At 37.4% G+C, this 18,881-nt stretch overlaps 1 protein-coding gene across 2 annotated transcripts in view; it reads left to right on the top strand.

Moving 5' to 3' along the window:
• Positions 1–18,881, top strand: part of ATXN7L1 (ataxin 7 like 1) — a 120,633-nt gene that overhangs the window by 26,267 nt on the left and 75,485 nt on the right. The window contains exon 3 of one of the 2 annotated variants that reach the window (XM_075024831.1): positions 15,724–15,828. The exons of the other annotated variant lie outside the window; for it this stretch is intronic. Within the exon in view, the coding sequence (XP_074880932.1) occupies positions 15,724–15,828 (105 nt within the window). The remainder of the gene's footprint in view (positions 1–15,723; positions 15,829–18,881) is intronic. 2 annotated transcript variants of the gene reach the window in all.

Here is an 18,881-nt window from a genome sequence, read left to right as displayed (position 1 = left end):
CTGGTGGTATTTGAGTTACCCCCCTGAAGTACAAACCAAGTACTAGTAAGTCATTGCTGCTGCCAAATAGTGGAAGGTGAGGTAATGTTGTGAAGAAGAGTGAGCTGGAAAGATCCTTGTAGTAGTCATATACTTAAGATTAAAGTTAGGAAAAACAGTTATCTTCCTGTATTTTGAGTAGTTCATTCCCCAAAAGCCACCTTTTTCTCCTCTTCAGGAAACAAACAAATCCGCTCCAAAGGCAACTGAAGCTTTTCAAGTCTCTGTTTGAGAATGTGAAAATGAAGTTGTTGCGTAATTTTTTGTTTGTTTAATAGTGAGAATTACATAGGTGCAGGTCAGAATATGACTTGTGCAGTATTTGGTGTGGCAGAAATTGAAATAGAACAATAACGTGATTGAACTAATAAACTGCTGTTTTCTTTCATGAAAAGGAAAGAGCCCCATTAATACCTTTATTATATTAGTGTGTATGCCTTTGAGTGACAATATTAAACCGATGATTTGTATTAGGAGTAGGTACTGTGCAGCATAACAAGGCCAGATCTTTTTTGTTGTTGTTGACAGATAAAAGTAACACATGTATCTTCCATTGCTTTTTCATTTCTTTCTTTTGCTGCTTCAGTACTACTAGATGGGCAGGTTTCTTTAGACTCACTCTGTAAGTTTTTTTTCTTAAGGCCTTTTTTGCCTGATGTAGCAACAACAACAAAAATTTTCATTTTTCTTTCATCTAATGGCAGCAAATCTTATGAGTGTGTCTTGGTAGCAGAGTTTGCACCTTTATAGGGTGATCGCTTTAACTGCAGAGCTTTATTTTGAGGCTTTAAATTGTGGTTGATCCTGTACCTGTGACAAACTAATTTTGTTAGTAGCACCGCTGGAACAAGGAGGGAGCGGGAAGGAAGGGAATACCTCTGAATGCGGCGTGTACATATGCTTCAGGAAGTTCAGACTGAAGATTTGATGGACACTTCAGTGGCATATAGACTTGTACTGTCCCAAGCCCTTCGTGACCATGTTCTTCTGTAAGGGTTGTGTCTCTTGGAGGTAAGAACGCTCCCTGAGGTATGCAGCAGGCTCTTGGCGTGGACTTGGTTAGTCCAGCAAAACTGTGCTTTTATCCTCTGGAATAGGGAAGAGACTACTGTACCGATACAAAGTGCTGCATTGCCAGGCTAGTTTGTCTATACTTAACATGTTTAACCAGTAGGAGCATATTCCTATCCTGGAAAATATTTGTGGTGTGCATGTAAGTGTACTACATAAATCTCAATGTAAGAGCTGATGAGGTATGTATGCTTCTTCAGACAGTAAAAATATTTGACTGATTGTACTTGCAAGGATAATTATTCCCTTGAGAGCAGAATTCTTAAAACAAGAAAGCTATTTTCTAGAGTTGTATGTTAGTGGAACTAAAGACTGCTCTTCAATCTGCAGGAGGTATTATTGTCTGTTTTAACTGTTTTGTCTAAGTGGTCATGGGGTAGAGTTTTTGTATGTTTGGACTTTGCTTAAAAAGTTTCTCATTCATATTTCCATATCCTGTTATCCACTAATGAACTTTTTCTCCTATATTTTTCTTTGGCATAAAGTCCTCTAACTGAAAAAAAGTGCAGTTGAGCACTTTAAGCGGAACCTTGATCTGCACACCAGCAAGAAAGAGAACGAAATCCATTTCATTTGGAATTGTGTGAAGGAAAAAGATGATCTTATTGAAAGTCTATCTGAAAGTAACTTCTAGGAGAGACAAGTTACATGAGAGGCAATATTCCTGAAGAAAGGTGCTATTATAGGTGTAAGATGCAATACAGAAAAAGCACAGAGAATTGGCACAAGAATTGTGTCCTTTTAGACAATATGTTTTCATTTTCATTTCAATATCCAGCTGTTGATTAAAAATGAGCAGACACCTTCCATCTTGGGTGAGAAGAGAGTTCTTAAATTAAAAGATGTTCTTGCCCTTGGCTTTTGTTGAACAGGGAAGTGAACTAACAAAACAGAAGTACCTTTGGCGATGGACTTGGGGATTGGAAAAAGCCAGGCAATTATTGGGAAAAAAATAGAAATTGATTCACGTGACTGTGTAGAAAGCGCCCTCTTTAATTTGTTCAGTCAGCTTTTGAATGCTGCAGATTGTTTTGCTTGTAAAGTATGTATGTGTTCTAAATGTTATGACTCATTAGTTTCAGAGTGTTCTTCTGATTGCTTTGAGATGCAAAGTATTTAGATGTTTAGTTATGTTTGGCTTTATTTTAGCTATGCTTTTGAAGAGCTGACAGACCCAGAAGTTGAAATTGGCTATAGAGCAGGTAAACAGCAAATTCCCTCATAGTATCTTATGATGTGACTTGCTAAAGATTAGGTCCATTTCTATTATAGGGTACCAGTGATGTCCTGGATCTAGCTGTGATTTTGTCTGTTGGCAAACTTATTCTTAACAAATTTAGGTATACAGTGGTCACCAAATATATAATGGACAGTACTAATCGTTAGCGATCTGCTTTAAAGTAGCAACCTGGTAGTGAAAGATGATGTACACCAAACTTGCACTTTTACTGGACATAGCATCTTTGTCTTAGGTCTACTGAAACAACAGGGGTTTTTCTTATTTGTCATAAAGAAATAGTAACTTGATTGTAAAATTGTACAGAGCAGTTTGGGAGAAGAGGAACTAGATTTCAGTTTTCTGTGAGTTTTCTGATGGCAGAGTTGTGGAGTCTAAAGAAATACTGACTCTCCTCAGCAGTAATGGATACTCCGACAGCAGTAAAGGCACCCATAACAACACTTGATGAAATGGTAACAGCATATAGGTCCATTCTTCCTGTACATGGACAAGCAATGAGATACTTGGCATTTTGTAAAATGACATAGATGAGATTAGGGGTTTTATTTTTCTCAATGTTTTTTGCTCATTTACTCATCATTTTCCCTGCTAGAAAAATTAGAAGGGTATACTCATTAGTCATTGTCTGAGAAATATTTTCCTGATGATGCTATCTTTATTACTAATTTTTTATTATAATAACAATAATAATCTTGTTACTAAAAAGCTGGGCTAGAAAGGTGTGAAAATTTCATTTTTATAGGACTTCTTTTAACCCTTAATAACTGATATTCTTACTCAAAAAAAGTAGGATTTCTGTAAAGAATGCATAACAAAAGTTTTATTTGAAAATGTCAACAAAGAATATTTGCTGCAGTTATATATATGCCACTTGGATATGAAAATGCTCCTTTAAACATTATTAAGACTTCTTTAATAAATCTTTGTGATAGCATCCCAATTGTCACACTCTGCTTCTAAAACATACTGAAAGTTATCTTATTCATTGCTTATTCTATAGTCATAGTGAGGTCCCAGCCAAAATGAAGGGCCCCATTGTGGCTGCAGTGTATGGACAAATAGTAAGAGAATACTGAAAGGCTGCAATCTAAACAGGCAGGGCAGACAAAGAGCATATTATCCTGATTTTAGAGATGGGATACTGAGGCACAGAAAAATCTAATCAGGGTCATGCAAGAATGTTGTTTGGGAGCCAGGAATTAAGCCAGCTCTCTCCTTCAGTCCAGTTTTACTGCCTTAAACCGGAGTCGTTCTTCTGCAGAAGATAATAACAGCTTTGCAGGCTAGCATGTGAGTGCCAGTTGTATCTTGCTGAGTGTTTATGAAGAAAACACCAGTTGGAGGATTAAAGTCTGTTTCATGGCAGTCTGCACAGAAGAAATAGGAGTGAAGGGGTTTTTCAGTCGAGAGGTTTTTCTCCTGAGCACTGTTTTACCACATAGATAGCATCTTTTTGTTAGTGTGCATTGACAAGAAAATGAAAGAAGAAAACCTGCAATCCTTGTAGTATTTCATTACTAGAACTCCAAATGATGGAATTACTAAAATAAAGTATTAAAAATCAATTGTATTTAAAAGATTTCTGGCTTTTTTTGCTCCACATTCAGTAGTCCCTAATACAGTTCTATTCAACATTTCCTTTAAAAAAAAGTAAAAATAAAATCAGAAAAGTTATTTTCCTTTCAAACTTTATTTTTCAGATCATATTTCAGATGATATTTGATCGCTTAACATAAGGTCATTGAAGCCATGGTTTTAGCAAATGGGGAAAAATAAGGAAGAAACACTTTAGTACTCACCGTGACCCAGTGTAAAGATGATTTGTAGTACAGATGTACCATTGTGTAGTTTGCAGATGGGTTATTAATTTATTTTGATTTCAAGTATTTATTTTGACTTGCACAACGGAAAAGCTTCAAGTCTTTGCACTAAGTCCATGTAGAAACCCTGCTGGTTTGAAATCAAGTAATAGCGTACCTGCATCATTAGTAAATATTTATTGATGATGATTGATTGAAGTGAACCCTTAGGGTTATTGTGCTGTGATACAGAAGACAAATTGACAATAGTTTATGCTATCTTCTCACCTCTTCAGTCAGCCACAATCAGAAGCAACATTTATGGTGAACTAAGAGCTAAATAAATTTCTCTGGTCACCCTGGCTGTTCCTCAGCTATTCTAATAACCTCACAAGAGCTCATTTTGTTCTCTGAGGTAGTTGGCTATCAATTGTTAACTAAATTTGAACATTAAAAGATATTTGCAAGATTTGCTTTGGAGTAGAGAGAGACCTGCATTTTCTTCAGAATGAAAATTCTTGCATTCTTATTTAATTTAAAAAGTCTTAATTGGTGTCCTATAAGGAAGAAATGTCTTGTGTACCTGGAACAGGTTCTGGGGAGTAGATGTTGCTGCTGGTCCCAGTGCAGTGGTGCATGCCACTCTCATATGTGAGACCAAGTATTTTCATGGACTTGGAAAGCTGAAGTCTTCCCTGTACAAAGTCAGGAGGGGGGTGATAACAGTTGCAGCTCTCCTCTAGTTTCTTTTCATGACAGCAAGATTGTACTTGGTGAATATCTTGTATTACTACTAAGCTGAAGTTAAACATACCCATTTTCAACTTTTTTTCATTATCTTTTGTTGTAACTGCTGTGATCTGATCACCATCCTCTGGACTCAGCTTTGCTGCTTATGTAAGTCTAGCACCAAATGGGATCAAACCAAGTGCTGAGCAAGAAGCTCAGAAAGAAAGATCAACCTCATAACAAAAGGGACGGGGAAGCCTTGTAACAACCCAGATGTGAAGAGAAGCAGCAGACTGCTATGCAGGGTGCAAGTGTTATCAGTGTTCTTCCAACTAAATCTGCCCTCAGAGAGCAAGATTTAGGCAGATCCAGGTCCACTGGTACCAGCCTATAACCTGCATTAATACAGGCTGTGTAATAAACCACAATACCTTGTATATAGACAACTTCCTGAAAGAATAATTATTCTCTGTTACCATAAAGTAGGTATGGTTTCCCATCTGTCAAGCAGAGCTGTCTCCTTCAAATTCTGCAGGTTTTGCTCTGAAGGACTTGAAAATCCTTTTTTCTGCTCCTTCAAATGCTGTTTGCCTTGTTGGCTGAATTGGTGCCAGTCCTGGCAGTCTTGAAAATCACCTGTGTTTGGATGGATACTAGTACAGCTGTAGAGGTATAAAGACGATGGTCTTCATTACAGATAAAAGGGAAGAAGTCTCCTTCCCCATTAGCATCCTTAGCCAAACCCTTGGTGCCAGACTATCAAAAGGTTAAATCTGGCTGGAGTATTTGAATGGCCCATCTTCCAGCAAAAGATTCCTTAATTGTCACTGATACTGTGTTTTCATCTTTGGCTCTAAACAGACTAATATAATTGGATTTTCAGGACTCTAATGACTTGCAGAAGTCCAGTATGCTTTTCTGAAACCCATTAATGTCTCAGGCTCCATCAAGGATGGCTCACTCCACTAATGAAGAACAGCAATACCAAGCTATTGCCCTGTGGCAATCATCAGCTGTTGTAATGCCAAAGGTGAAAGCCAAGAAAGGGTCCCAGGTACCCTCTGCATAGCCTGAGTACTTCTGTAGCTTAGAAATATATGAAATACTGGGGGAAAAAAATAAAAAGACCCCATATATTTCAACCAGCATTTGATATCTCCAGATCGTCACCTTACTACTTTTGCAGGACCAGTATGTTCATGTTGTTTCCTTGCCTCTTTAGTTTATTTGGATAGGCATCAGAAAGCTTAACCATTTTATGGCAGAAAATCAAAAGCTGAAACACTGCGTATTTCTGTGAGTTACTGTAGTTAGCTTGCAGACCTGACATCTCTTCCTGTGTCAAAGTATGCTCTCCCAGCAGAGAAGCTGGCAGAGTCCACCTGCTGTAGAAGTCTCTGGGACAGTATGTATGCGGTGCAACCCTCTAACAGTTGCTAAAGGTCAAACATCTAATTCAGGAGAGCCATACATCAATCTGAGCTGAAATTTAGTCCCATCATCCATGAAGGATACTACTTATGCTGACAAGTCTCATTTGCAGCAAGACTTCTCTTGATACATGTTCGAGGAAGAAAGAATTGTTCTGTTGCTATATAGTGGTTCATGGAGACTCTCTAGTCAAGGTGCATGATGTTCACTTTGAATTATGAGGGAAATGAAGATGATTTCCAGCCATTCTTCCCCATATGCCTGCCTGTGGGAAGTTGAGAAATCAGAAGTCTAATGCAGAGACTTAAAATCCTCTTACACATTCTCTGTCCTTTGTATGCACACCTGTGTGCAGCCACGCTCACCCTCCAAGGTTTTTGATAGTGATATATGTGAGTACCTAAGAGAAATTCACTGTTTCTGCAGGGTGAGAAAGTCTCCTTATCAGGACTTCTTTGCCGTGCTCTCCATACTTAGGAGTCTGGGGAAGGTTATGCTATATGTTCTACAAATGGGATGTCACTTCTGTTTCTGGATACAGAGTGCGTAGTCTGGATCCTTATAAATAATGTATCTTTTAACGTTTCCTTGCCCTCAGTAATTTAATTTTGCTGTCACTTAATAATACTGTTCCTGTCCTGAAGATTTCCAGACATATGCAAGATGAAATTTGGAGCTGGAGGTGATATCTCTAGCTAGACTCACTGTAGCTGGTAGGGAAAATAGAGACATTTTGGGGCACACATCTCCATAAAGCCCAGAAACCAGATCTAACAATTTATCTGTTGGTCTAATTGAAGATACTGTCTACATTTACATGACTCTTCTAGCTTGCTTTTAAACACATGAAAGCCTATTTCTTCCTTGTATTTTGCTCACCTTGATTTTTGAGGCAAGTTATTTGATGTGTGGAAGGTTTTAGTTTTTTTTCTTTTGTTTCTGTCTTTGGACCTTAATATGCTTAACTGGTATCTATTTTACCACATAACAGGATTTTCTTCTGGGTATTGGCTTTGTGCAGTTCTGTAATAGTAGACTTTGTAAACAGTTGCTCTAGTTCCTGGAATATGTTGTTATATGTAAAATCAGAGGCAGCTCAAAATCCAGGTTCATGAGGAGGATGCTCCTTGAGATAATTTCCCTGAAGTGTAATCTAATAATTAAAGAGAAATGTAAGAACAGTTATAATTTTGTAGGCAATAGTTTGATGTTACCAGAGTTGTTACAATTGCCTCATGTTCATACGTTATGATTACATTTACCTACTTAAAACTAAATATTGTATAATTGAATGATGTCCATTTGAATTACAAGCATGGGAATTATTGCCTGTCACCCTGCTAAACTGTACTTTGCCTTGCCTTTTAGCCTTGTTGCACTCTCCAAATTATTCCATGGAGACTTGCAAGAGAAGGGACGGTGCAGAGCATGGCCAAGGCAGTGAACGATCTGTCTTTGCTCTAGCTGGTCCTTTCCAGGACCATCCCCTGTCACTCCAGCCCTGGGCTGCAGGGGCCAAATGCAAATGTTCACTAAACTTTATTAATATATTTTAGCAGCTTTAATGTTTGTATTTGCCCTGTAGTTTAAACTCTGATGATAAACTAAAAAGAAAGCGTTAACCAAAATTCTCATAACCATCCAAACAGACCTCAGTGGTTTATGACCCTCTCTTAAATGTGCACTGGTTTCTTAGTTGTATTACCTACACCCTTCACATCAGAAATGAGGAGGCTGTTTAAATGAAGGACAGGTAGGAAAGCCGGTGTGTTTAGGAGCTGAAAAGGTAAAAGTTAACCTGTCTGGTTACATTGCACAATATAACTGAAAAGTTAAATGGTGAAGTGGGAGCCTGGTTTTAAAGATTAGTTCAGTAATATCAAGTGTTAGAAACATAAAGAGTTATGTAAAAGGAGATGATATGCTTCTGAATGTTTTTATACAGTACAAATTAATGAATTTGTCTACTGCTATCTTTAACTGAGAAACAAGTAGCCTTACTTTTACAAAGCTTCTTTTGGAGCCAAGTGTCTTCCTTTAATATTGCACAGATACCCGTGTGACAAGATTTCAGCATGAGCTAGAGAGAGGCACTGCTGCTCCACAGTGGTTTTAATTGGTCTTGGTCCTGTTAGTCCTCCTGCTCTCCAGTTCTGGGCTCTGCATTTCCTTCCCCTCACTTATGCAAGCAGTAGCGTTCATCAGGTTCTGCAGTGGAGCAGCTCATGGAATTAAACTGTCAGAAAACCTTTTCCTGTTTTGTTTTGTCCTTCCTTTCGTTACTTTGCTCCTGGTTCAGGGTTGTCTTGAATTTGGCTCCTTGTGTAATCAGTTAATTGATGGTACAAGCACAAGGGAGGGGCAGGAATATGAAGCTTGGAATCAAAAAGGACCATACCAGTGCCTAACATTGATCAGTTTAAATTCTCGTGGAATTGCAGAAAATTGCAAAACAACATTTATTTTCAGTGTTGTACGGTGTTACAGAAAGAAGATTGTTACAGAAGCTATTAGATGCCTTTGCAAACACAAAAAGGTAGCTGAGCACTTCACTAGTTATTCAGTTTTGGAGGCTGTATTTTATCTGAGTTGTGTACGGAGAGTGAAATAAAGACTCCATAGGCAGATGAGCTGTCTTCTGCCTGTTCCAGGAGGTAAGGGGCTGTGTGCCTCCATATAAGCAAGACTCAAGAAGTAGGTTTTTCAAGGAGGAAAAACTTACATTAGCTACTGTCTTATCCTCTAGATATCTTAAGATGTGAAAAGCTGAGATTTCTTGGTGTCACAGGTACACAGCATACTTCCTAGACCTGTGAGTTTTGGGTTTTCTCTTCCAGTATTCTTGTGATGTGTTAATCTGGTAGCCCAGGCAATTCTGGTCCTGTGTTGCGAAATTATTTTAGACTGGGATAGCAAATAGCCTACATAAATTTCATAAAAGTCTTCAGAATTGTGGAAGAAAAGCTTTGTGATGTTTTCCCATGTTTGTTTGGTTTGGTTTGTTTTTTAATATATATATAATGTCTTTTGCAAAATAGCAATGTCAGTGGTGTGTAGCTTACTTTATAATCCTTTCCAAACAGATTGTTGTTACAAAAGGTAGCAGATACTGTTAATCCACAATATTTGTTTAGATCGCTAATTCCCAATTATGAACTTTTTTGGTTTTTCTTTTGTTATGGGTCTTTGGGAATGGAAGGCACCACTTCCATCTTCAATACAGTTTCAAAATGCATAGATAATGCAGTGTAGTACAAAATCTTTCCAAGTCACTGGGGGTAGTATTTCCTGTATAAACTATAATTAATGAAAAATACCCAACATTCTTTAGCATTGCCAGCATCCTCATGATTGCTCTAACCTGGGAGGCAGCATACCATTCGAAGTTACTGGCCTGGTTTAAAGGTGTCATCACCTTGACTCTTTGCCACACTGACTCTTGTTAAGTCTATTTGCTGGTTTTTCCCTGCTTTTTTTTTTTCCTTTGTCACTGTTGTGTTTCATTTATTGTTGCTGTTGTTGAAAAGGTCAGTATTTATGTTTTCTTCTGATTAATCACTTGATTTTTTTAGCATGCAGAATCTTCGGTTCTTTGTATTAACACCCAAAGGACATCAGCTGGGACTCAGGACAATTGTGTTTGGCCTTTTGTTAGTTCTGTCCTGAATATTTTAATTTTTACTTTTTCCTCAGTTTCATGGTTACTTCAGCCATGACCTGCATTTTTCCATCAGAAGAGAAACGAGCTTGAGCATTACTTTGTGGTTCTGACCCTGAAGTTAGGCATGATTTGAGCAGGGGCTCGGAGTAAATGACATCCAGTGATCTCTTTCAGCTTAAATTGTTCTGTGATTAATTGGAACTGTGACTCTGGCATTTTCAGGGGTAAAATGCAATTTATACTGGCTAACCAATTACTGAAGCTACTTACTGGTTTTTGTGTAAAAAAGGAAAACTAAAGGAAAACCATACTTGGGGGAGAATAAAGCTGATGTTAAATGGAAAGTGTGACATTTATTTCTAAGATAAGACTATCCTGTCTATGCAAGCATGTTTAACTGCTGTCCGAGTAATACCCTGAAGATGTCTTTTTTTGTTTCAGTTTCAAGTTTCAATTCACCAAATTACTTAGTTTTTTAAGAAATCTCAAATGTGAAAGTAATCTAATGCACCGAAAGATTTTGTGCATTCCTCCATTTTTGAATGATGGATGGATTTGTCACTTCTGTGGAACAAGAGGGAAATACTGAGCACATTTCTAGACACAGAATTTAAAAATCTGTATTTCCAGGAGGTGGAGAAACCACATGGATTTGGTTTTGTCTATTGCCATTTTTGCCGTTGCCTTTTTTTTTTTTTTTGCTTTTCTTTGTTAGTTTTAAACCAGTGTGTCTTGAATAGTCTTTCTCTCTCCCCTCCTCCCTTTTCTTCTCTCTCTTTACACATAAACTAATATTTTTCGAAGCAGACTTTGTGTGTATATTTAGGGGAGCAACAGATATATAAGAGAATGTTTAAAGTATGTATAATTTATAGCAAAAGATCATTGTTAAAAATTTAATTTCCTACGCAATATTGTGAGGTCTTACTGTTTGACAACCTCAGTTCTGCAGTGGAAGAATGTTTTAGATTATTTCTAGCTTCTGTTTTATTATACAGTTGTGTGTAGATGATTATGAATTATATAATAATAGAGAAGGAACTTCACATAAGTTATCTGACTGTTGCTAAAAATAATTCCTTTGTGTGTGTTATTGGACAAGATAAAAAGTCATATCTGACACCTGCATTTTTGTGTTTGTGCCACAATTTGCAGAAGCAACATTTTCTTTTGCTTCTATGGTATTTGTGTTTTTAATGCACATTTTACCAAGCTGATGTCTTACAAAACTATGTCATATGGCTACAGCTGTCTTTTTATTTGCAAATGTTAGTAATATAAAAACCATAAGCAGAAGTTATATTTCTTTTCCAAGTGCCATAGGAAAGTATACACAAAGTAACATTTGGTTTAAGATTTTAATCTAGGAAAGTCATATTTCCTACAGTCAGCATTCACTGTCTCCGATTTCCACCTATCTTGCCTATTTTTCACATGATATGGGACACTCTCGCATCCTGTTAGTCGAACAGCTCATTTTCAAGCAAGGTTTTTGTTGCTGTGCAGTATCAACAGACATGGCTGGCCAAAAGATTTCATTTTGAGGGGACGACGATTCAGTACTGCAAGGAGTGGGGTATGTATAGATAGCACTTCCGCAAAGCACATGGGTACTAGAAAATAAGTTATCTGTTCTTTCTTGCCATCAAGAGTCTACTGAAAGAATCTTCCAGTAAAATGAGGTAACTGTGATGGGGACTGTGGACTGCTTTTACTTACCAGATGGGCTGGGCAGCTCTTTCTGTCTCAGACTTGTAGCTATCTGTGTTTGCACATAGAGAGCAAGCAGATCACAGGCTCTGGTAGAGATCACCGTGCTGGTCTGGGGTGAGTCATGCAGACCTTGGTCACTTTGTTTCCCTTTTAGGGGGGACCCAAGTTTTGCTAGAAAATAAATACTCTTTGCAGTTGCTCTTCTGTCCCTCCCTGTTCTTTTTGTACTTTGATAATTATTTCAGTGCTATTTGATAGTTGCTCACCTTGTTCACTGATTATCTGCTGTCTTCTTCAGTGGTCTTACCTTTTTCCATGAAGAAGTCTTTCCTGAGCTAACTTTGGAGAGAACTGTTTTCTTCTCCAAAATTAACCATTCCTGAAAAGCTTGTCACCATTGCTGCCGACTAAGCAGGCAGGGAGGTGTGAGTGTTGCCTTTAGAAGATAAATTTTTGTTTGGAGAGGCCATTGCCTTTCCTGCTGCACATACAGGGCCGAGATTGTCAAAGGGCTGTAATCTGATCTAAGAATGATACCAGTGTCCAGAATAACCCTTCAGTCCTGGTCACTTTGAGTAGGATGTGGTAGCATTGAACTATTCTTACTAAAAACAAGAAAACATGTATAAAAAGATACATAGTTGTTTATATTTTCTGCTTTTTTTCTCATTTCAAACTTTCCTTGCTTTCTTCATTGTAAATTCTCTGATCTGGAGTGCATTTGTAATATTATTACACCTAGTAAGATGTATCCCCAGTTGGAATTACTAGTGAGACAGTATTAATGCTTCATACAGTTTTAATTAAAAAGTAATTTATATATACTGTGTGTGTGCTTACAAATCATGAGTTTAATTGTGAAAATGTGATTTGTGCCAATCTTGTTAATATCGATGAACTAATAGAGTTAGTTGAACCTGTTTGGACTTGATGAATTTTCCTCTTTTACAAACTCCTGCATAGTGAGGTTTTTAAGGAATTCAGTCTGATAGTGTTTAATTTAAGTTTTTTAGCTATTCTGTTTCAGTAACAACAATTTATTTGTGTAGTGTGATTCTTATTTCTGATTTCCAACCTGTGGTCTTGTGTTCTTGAGATTCTTGGATTAATTTAAGTGGACTTTTGATAGGTAGCTAATAACTTCAATTTATATCAGAAGACTCACATTTATGATAGGCGCTTGCACCTCCACTGGGCTGGCTATTTCTAGGCATCTGCAAAATGAAAAAATTTCCAAAGCGCTGCTTCAGGATGTCACTTACTCTGCGTCTGTGCATTGTTTGGATGCTGTGTTTCTCACGGCAGCATTTTGGTGCATTCTCCTACATGTTTGTGCAGTTTCTTTGCATATCAACTTCTGCCACCTCTGTGTCATAAAAATTCGAATGGTGCTCTTTACCTGTTAGGTGCAGTGCTGTTGGCCAGGGTTGTGCAGCGAGCTTGCAGGTACCAGAACTTTTCCTTCACTGCTCTGTCTCCTTGACAGTGCCTGGTGAAAATGTAGATGATTTTGTGATCTGTGAACTAACCTGATTTCCTATTCCATCTATGTCCTTGGATAGGTTTCTCCAGTATTAATACCTTATGTGTTTTTATAAGTTACTCCCTGCAGCCAGACTTCATAAAAACTCAGACTCAGACTCAGCCAAACTTCATACACCTGAGAGCTGGGCATATTTTAAAGGCTAGTATACAAAGCTGTGAAGGTTAAATGGACTTAAGGAATTCAAAATGGAAAAAAGTTGTAACTTTTTGTTAAGTAAGTGTTTGTAAAGGGCAAAGTCTGCATGTTTCGTAAGAAGATTGTCACCGGACCATTCAAACAGCAGAAAAAAATGTTTGAAGTTGTTGAGATGTCTTAACCATTTTTGAAATATTTCATAACTAATTAAATGCATGTTTTCAAGCTGAGACTTTGTGTCAAATTATACCTGGAAGAAATACTCCTTTCTGTGGAGTTTACAGTGCTATTAGTGGAAATCTTTAGGTTCTGATCAAAAATATCCTTGGCTAAGAATTGCCAATGTAAACTGATTTTTAAGATCACTGACTTACCACATTAAAACAAGAAATAAAATAAGCAGGCCAGACGTAGTGCCTGCTTAGGGGTTTGTTTGTTTGTCTTACCGGTAAGGAGGATTTGATTTAATCTAACTGTGCAGTTTTGGCTTCATCATTACTAACACTAACTATACCAAGAAATTACCAAAGGAGTTTATACCTCACCACTGCTGTTCTTTTAAATTTAAGTTGAATGTGTTGATTGCATTCATCTGGCTGTAATACATTTAAAGGCTTTGTTAGTCCAAGACTAGCCCTGCAAAGGGGTCATGATAGGTTAACCTTTCAACTGGATTTCATAGCCTGGTACAGGCAGTAACATAGAGAGAGGCTTTTGGTTTTCAGAGGATAAAGGAACAAGGCACGTTGTATCAGACTATGAAATACCTGCAGGTCAGTGGTGCTGGTTAGTGCCCAAGGATGCTTGAATGAGCCTGTTTGTACTGATGTACTTGTGAGTAGCCTGAATTACTGTGAGGGGGTGCCCTGTTCCTCTCTGAGGTTTTCGGGGACTGAAGACACTTTGCACTTCATCATGCCAAGTACTGCCACTATAAGCAGTGATGGTACTTACACAGCAGTACAGGCCAGTGCAGAATTACTTATAAAAGTAGTTCTAGGGCCAAAATATTTGCTTTGGTTAAGAACTAATGAAATAAGGTACCAGCTTGAGTCACTTTTTGAAAGAAATCACTATTTTTAAAGAAAAATACGACTTAGTGGGGAAGTAGGATTTAGTTGTTGATGTTTATCAAACATAGCTGCTGTTGTGCATGTTTGTCTTTGCTGAGGGTCTTCTCATTTTTCCTCCTGTTTAAAAGGTGCCAGGTTGATACTTCAGTCTGAGTCAGAAGCCACATTTGCAAGGTCTGTAATAGATTTTGGATGCTGCTGAGTAACACTGGAATGCGATTTTACGACATCTTTAAATAAAGATGTCACTGCCCTGTTCTGAGAGGTAGCGTGATCTGTGCAGCCGATACTCAGCACGGAGTTACTAGTGCAGCAACACCTTCGTTAACAACACTGGGCGTGGTGACATGATCACACCAAAGTGCCTAAAAGTGACTGGAGTTTCTGCCCTCTAAGCTGAGCTGCGGTAGATGAGTATGTGTGCTTGTTCTTGTTATAGCAATGCAGAGTGAAACAAGTTACCTCGCTTGTAATGTTAGAGCTCTGAGGCCTTCAGTAGTAATTTAAGCCCATTTTACTCTGTGTTTGTAATGGCTTAAGAATGTGTGTGTAGCATTATGTGTTTCAGCTGAGAGGGACAAGTGCCTGTCATCATCTGACTGTACCCACCTTTTGATTTCATGAAATTCCTCATGCTGTCACTGAGAAATACCTTATTAGCCAACTTTGTCTCTTCCCAGAGTTTTTTGTTGGGAAAACAAAGAGCAGGGTGTTTGAACTAGGAGCGACATTAACACAGAATCAGAAATTTCATGTCATGACATCTGGTTCAAAACAGGGGTGACATTCCTGACTGTATTTTAAGTTGTAGGATCCTTGACCTTGGTTACTATAACTAGCTTTTAAGCAGGAGACTTTCTCTAGCAATCCGTAGTCAAGCTTGGAATATTGTAACAAGGAGCATAACCTGTGCACCATGTTTTCTAAATGGATCTTTAGGCATACATTTTAAAAGACTTATTCTTTTACTGTTTCAACAGTTGACCAGTACAGAAATGCTTATTCCCCTTCTTGGCAGTGAGTGTTAAGACAAAGGTGTTGCTGCCTGTGTTCTGACTCAGACTGAGGGATGAGACTGCAGCATTAGTATAGGACCTTGAAACCCAGAAGAGGAAAAAAATATATCTCTTTAGCATAGTAACTAGCTCTTATGGAGCAGTATATAAATTTGCTTTGTATAACTTAATATAACAGTAGTGGCCCTAGAGTATTTTCAATTTTTTTTTCTTAATATATATTTAAAGCATAATTTCTAATTCTTGTATATATTTTTAACTTTCCCACAGATATGCACTTATTTGGCCATTATCCAGCTCATGATGATTTCTATCTTGTAGTGTGCAATATCTGCAATCAGGTAGTCAAGCCACAGGTTTTCCAGTCACACTGCGGTAAGTGAATGTTTTCTTTCCTGAATTACAGTGCCAAACTGGCGTATGGTTCTCTTAAGAATCATTGCATATGGTCATGAAAGAGGCATTGCAGATATATTTTTCGGTTATCTTGTGTTCTTTCCACAGAAAATACCAGCAATGCCTTCCAATAAGCATATTTCCTGTACAGGAAGTTAAATTAGTTGTTCTAGAAGCTGGGCTTTTCAAGTTGAACTTGTTATACTAAATTGACCTATTACAACAAATAAATCCTGTTAGTTAGATACTGGCTAGGCTAAAATTATTATGATATAACATTGGGTTGTCTTATCAAAGCTGCAAAGTGAGGGCTGTGATACTGATCTAAGTTGGATATTATGGATTGTTTTCTGATGGGATTTATGCATAGGTATATATAGGGTTTATTTTTATATTTATCATAGGGTTTAATTTTTTACATAATTGGCATGTTGAGTCACATTTTTAAGATTTTCTTGAAAAAAGTTCATTTGAGAAGCTGCAGAAATGTGCAGATATTTATTTCTCAATTAGTATGACAACAGCAAGGTAACAATTTTTATGTTGATTATTTGTAAGCAGAACTACTTTAGTTAGAAATTTTTGCTATTGATTAACAAACTACTTTCAGATATTCCTGAAAAACTTCATCACAACGTCTGGTTTATTTATCAGTTATCTAGTGGTTCATTTGTTATTTGTCTAGTGATTTGTTTCTGTGGTGGTTTTTGGTTTGGGTTTTTGGGGGGGGGGGTGTTGGTTTTGTTTTTTTTTTTTTAAAGGATTGCAAAATGTGACTGGAATGGCTAGCTTTGCATGAGGTTTAATCAAATTCAGTTTAATCACATTAATTTGAAGGTGATTGCATAATAATGAAAGGCAGCTAGTACTGAGGATGGAATCAATTTAAAACATTAAGAAAAAAAAACCTAGCAAGATTTTCCTTGCCTGCATACAACAAATAAACTTCACAAATCCTGTGCCCCTTTCAGTGTTCTTGACAGCAAAGCAACTCAGTAAGGGGAAAATGTCAGTGGGATGAAGAGAAAATAAAAAAGTTTATTTACTTTTAAAGAGATATTACCAAAATATTATCTTGGGTTTGTGTGGGTGGACTGTTAACGACCAACCAGGAGCAACTGCATTCATGTTGAAAGGCAGTTGTATGACTCGCCACTACCTTTGGCCTAGACTGAAATAATTGTGAAAAACTGGTAATAGTGAAATACAGCATTTATATCCAGCCAGTAAGGAAAGATCTGAAAGTATTAGTATAGTGGGAAAAGGACTTACTAATTTAATGGTGGGGGCAGGTGTTAATTTCAGTGTTTTAACAAGCCATCCTGCTATTTTTTTCAAAAATTGTTTCTTGCCCTTAGTTGTATGTGGTTTCTTCCTGCCCAGCTTCAGGTATCTTATGATTCTCTCAGTGACAGAAAAGCTTCTCTGCATATGGTCACGGGTACCATAAACATTGAACTGATGTTTTAATAAAAGATCTGCTACAGAACAGAAGAACCTGTGTAACACCTTGCTGTAGCCTTCTGTGGTTGTGTTATTTCCTGGATATGACCTTCTGGTTTGGGGAGCTGTATGAAAGTTGGTCCTGTTTTCGTGTAGGAAGCATATAGAATGATGTTTCTTCTAGATGAGAGTGAAGTAATCCATGTTAGGAGGAACTTGTTGAGCTCTTTGAAAGTAACGAGTTACCATCAGTGTTAGCATGTTGCCTGTAAACTGCAAAGATCCTGTGAGTCGCTGCCCTTTTTTCTTTTTCTCCCTTCTCCATTACTCCATTATTTATACAATTTCTTTTACTTCATCTTCATTAGAGCAATCCTGTTACACTGAACAATTGAGTGTTAAATTCTGAATTGCCTGATTTAAGAGCCTAAGGTCAATAAAGACTTTAAAAAAAAAAAAGTAGACTGTATTAAAAGAAATGGAAATAATTGACCAAAGGTGTTACCTCTTGAAGATTGTACTTAGTCTAGTCAGACTTTTTTCAGGAAAGGTGTGCTGGAATATTGCTGAAAGGCCTGTGGAAGAGCTTTAATTGTATAGACAAAATCTTTTGTTTTAAAGAAGAAACAGTAAAGGTGATATACTAAAATCATATAAAAGAAGTTTTAGAAGAGAGAAGATTTCTTGGATGTCTTGAGAATTATTGTAAAACAACTAATAATTTATTTTCAAAAAATTAATCTGTTACAAGTACTACATGTTGTATAAGTGACATGCATCTACTAAAGTATAGTTGTTTTCATAACAAATGAGTAAGATCTAAAGAAGAGCTACACATGGATCTTATTAATTGATCTGTAGTTGCATTGTCTGATGAGAAAATTATAAAAATCCTGCATTAGAAAACAGATCAACCATAAGCTGCTTGTGGCTGAATAATCTCTCACTGGTTATGTTATGATATCAGTAGTACACTGGGAAAGGTCTGGAGAAGGCTTCATTTGAGACATTATTCTGACTGCACTAGGCTTTTCTGTGAAGCAGGAATATTTAATTTTCAGTTTTATTTAGAGTTTTCTCACCTGTTGGACACAATCAATTTGGTGGATCAGATTTTGATTAATTAGTTAGGCCACGCAGCACTATACCTGTGAATTCAGTGATGCTGAACACACCTGCCAGTAGACTTTGAGGTATTTTAGACTATCATATTTACCATAAAATGCATTATTTTACATGTCTTGAATTGCAGCTGTAAAGTTGCAACAAAGACAATGGAATGAGAAAGCATTAGAAGCCACTACTGGTTTTTTGGCTCTTGAAGGCTGCGTCATGGGGAGTCTTTATTGCTAGTGACAAGGACTTGTAGAGATCTATCCCAGAATCTCCCAACAAGTGTGACTTGTTACTAATATCCTGGTAAGATCCAGTCCATATTCTCTCACTAAGGATTTAGGTCCGTGCCAGACACGTGCTTTGTGTTTCTAGGTTTCCTGCATTGTAATGTGAAGGTCTTGGCTTTGGAGCAGCACTGGAATGCTTAGTTTAGCCAACACTTTTGTAACGCTTCTCTTGAGCCCTTGCTGGCA

The sequence above is a fragment of the Buteo buteo genome, chromosome 4, assembly GCF_964188355.1.
Source record: "Buteo buteo chromosome 4, bButBut1.hap1.1, whole genome shotgun sequence".
NCBI classification, from domain to species: domain Eukaryota; kingdom Metazoa; phylum Chordata; class Aves; order Accipitriformes; family Accipitridae; genus Buteo; species Buteo buteo.
Note: the sequence above shows the minus strand (reverse complement) of the source record. Positions and strands in the feature narration are given on the sequence as shown.